The sequence below is a fragment of the Helobdella robusta genome, assembly GCF_000326865.2.
Source record: "Helobdella robusta unplaced genomic scaffold HELROscaffold_1975, whole genome shotgun sequence".
NCBI lineage: Eukaryota > Metazoa > Annelida > Clitellata > Rhynchobdellida > Glossiphoniidae > Helobdella > Helobdella robusta.
This window is the reverse complement of record NW_008704068.1, coordinates 1-2554: the sequence shown is the minus strand read 5'-3', so window position 1 is coordinate 2554 and position 2554 is coordinate 1. Positions and strand designations below refer to the sequence as shown.

The 2554-nt window shown below is 28.5% G+C and overlaps 1 protein-coding gene across 1 annotated transcript; it reads left to right on the top strand.

Annotated features, from left to right (window-relative positions):
• Positions 1-657: 657 nt before the first annotated feature.
• HELRODRAFT_92995 (hypothetical protein) lies at positions 658-1208 on the top strand (the record flags this gene model as incomplete). The annotated part of the gene is made up of 2 exons (XM_009016919.1): positions 658-786; positions 1056-1208. Coding segments are annotated over 2 exons (282 nt in total), but the record flags the coding sequence as incomplete, so codon positions are not given.
• Positions 1209-2554: the final 1346 nt, after the last annotated feature.

The window sequence follows — 2554 nt, the reverse complement described above, 5'->3', positions numbered from 1 at the left end:
CATCGTTAAAGTTTACTACTGTGTAAGTGTAGAAGTTAATATTAATTTGTTATATTTTAACTACGGTAAAGCATTTAGATATCAAACTATCGTCATATAAATTTGTCATTCGTTATTTTGATATCAATATATTGTTATTTTAATATATATATAATATTAGAATTTTTATGAAGAAATGTTTGCATACATATATATAGTTGAATTAGTTTTAGTTCTAGTACTTCTAATAATAGAAGTTATTCTCTTTTTATATTTTTATATTTTTTTTTGTTTGATCTTTATGAATGAACAGAACATATTAACATATATTCATGTACATTGTTTATGTGTTAAAATTTTATAGTTAATTTTGTGTCGCAGGCATAGAGACATTTTGTCTTCGCCTATGTTTTTTCTCATAATAATAATAAAAATGCATAGAACAATTACGTTGTTTATTGACTTTTCACTAAGAGGGGAGGTGGGGGGGGAAAAGTTTTGGGACAGGCTTATTTTTGGGTAGTTGGTCGATTTGTGACATCCTTTATGGACAGTCCCTTACATCTTATTACTGTTTATTAATGTTTTTTGATAAATTATTCTTGTCATATTTACGTCCGATTCATAAATTTTTCGAAACAAATAGATGATGAAATCAACATTTTCTTAATTTATTTCAGAAAAGACATATCTCTAGCTCAGAGGGAGTATAAAAAAAAGAAGTCCCAAAAAAAGGCCCAACGACTGAAGCAGCAAGAAGATGAGAGGGAATTAGATAAGCATAAATGGGAGCAATTCAATGCCAAGGTTCCTTATACACGCTTCTTCATAATTTTCCACATTTATCTTTTCTGTACATTTCTTAAAGATAGTGGATGAAAGTAAACGGTGTACTGTTATTACTTTTATATCTGCTTCTTATTATTTTCTAATAAATTTTAAAATTATGCTAATTATAGAAATGATACGGTAATGAAGTCTTGACTCCATTGTATAAATTTCTGTTTTGAATAATGTTTTTGGAAAAATTTAAATTTCTCGTAAACTAGTTAATCAAAATTTAATAATCCATTCAGATATTTTCAAAAACGAATAAAGGCAAAGTGAAGAAAAGCATTTTTGCATCGCCTGACACTCCGATTGGTCGAGTTGGGGTTGGCACTTGTGGCGTTAGTGGTAAGCCAATGACAAGATTTTTCCATGGGGAAAAATACAATAAAAAATCGTAGACCCTATTTTTATTGGCTAAACATTTGTAGTTCGTTATCTTACATTGTGGATAATGTATATTAAATGAATATATATGTTCTCAGCTAAATTCTTAAGGTTTCTTTTTTAATAAAATAAATACAAATTTTTCCTTTGTTTGATTTGTTGTATGGGTTGACTCGGTTTATATTTGTTAATTTGAAAAATTTTACAGTTGTTTAACAATCGTCTGACTAGAAACTTTAATACATATATGTGTAAGATAAGAAGTAACTTTTTGTCAACTTCGTAGTCCGAAGAACTAGCATACGATTGCAAAATGGAAACCAATTCCTCTTTTAAAGACTTACCCGATTGTCTGATTTCTTTATATCTTTCTTTTGAGGATCCTTAATCCTATTGTCTGATTTTTTATATCTTTCTTTTGAGGAAAATTATACCGGTCTTGAAGGGCCGTTTATATATATATATATATATATATATATATATATATATATATTGGTAATAGACCATAATTTTTACAATATTCTATAAATTCTACCGAATGTTTAACGTTAAAACATTCGGTAGAATTTATAGAATATTGGAAGTTCTAGACTTGTCCAATCAACTAACTGAATTGTTGAATCAATGGAATCACTACTGTGATGTTGATTGCAGTGTCAAAAATGAACTAAACTTATGCCGGAAAGAATTTATAAATGCATATACGCAGCATGAATTCGGAAAATAAGTTTATTTTGAATTTTAATAAACTAAACGTTCACCAAAAAACTTTAGTGAGAAAAATTGGAAAAACGAACTACAAACATATTAACGCCCAACATTCGGTAGAATTTATAGAATATTGTAAATAGTATGGTCTATTACCAATATATATATATATATATATATAACTTATTTTTCGAATTCATGCTGCAAATAAGGCCATATTTCGATTCCGAATGAATCATCATCAGTGCTCCTTGCTGTATATATAGGGAAATAATGAATTTGTCAAAATGAACTTTGACGTTGTAAAAATGAACTTTGGTGTTGTAAGATTGAACTTTGATGCGAATTAGGTGTCAGGTTTCTTTATTGGCTGGTCATCTTTGGTTTCCTTTTCTTCATCGATAGCATCATATTCTTCTTTGTCATTATTTACGATGCTAGTTTTTATTACTTTGTTTTCGTTGTTGGTTAAGCGCCGGGTTGGAAGTGAGGTTGTCATTTTTTGTTGTATATTTATTTTTGGTTTATTGATGTCAAGCAGTCCTAATTTAGAAATTTACCTATAAATTCGATATATAGTTGGTTGAAAATGGAAAACGGCGGAAAATTTTCGTTGATGAATTATTGTTTTACGGGATTTTAGTGCTAAGTG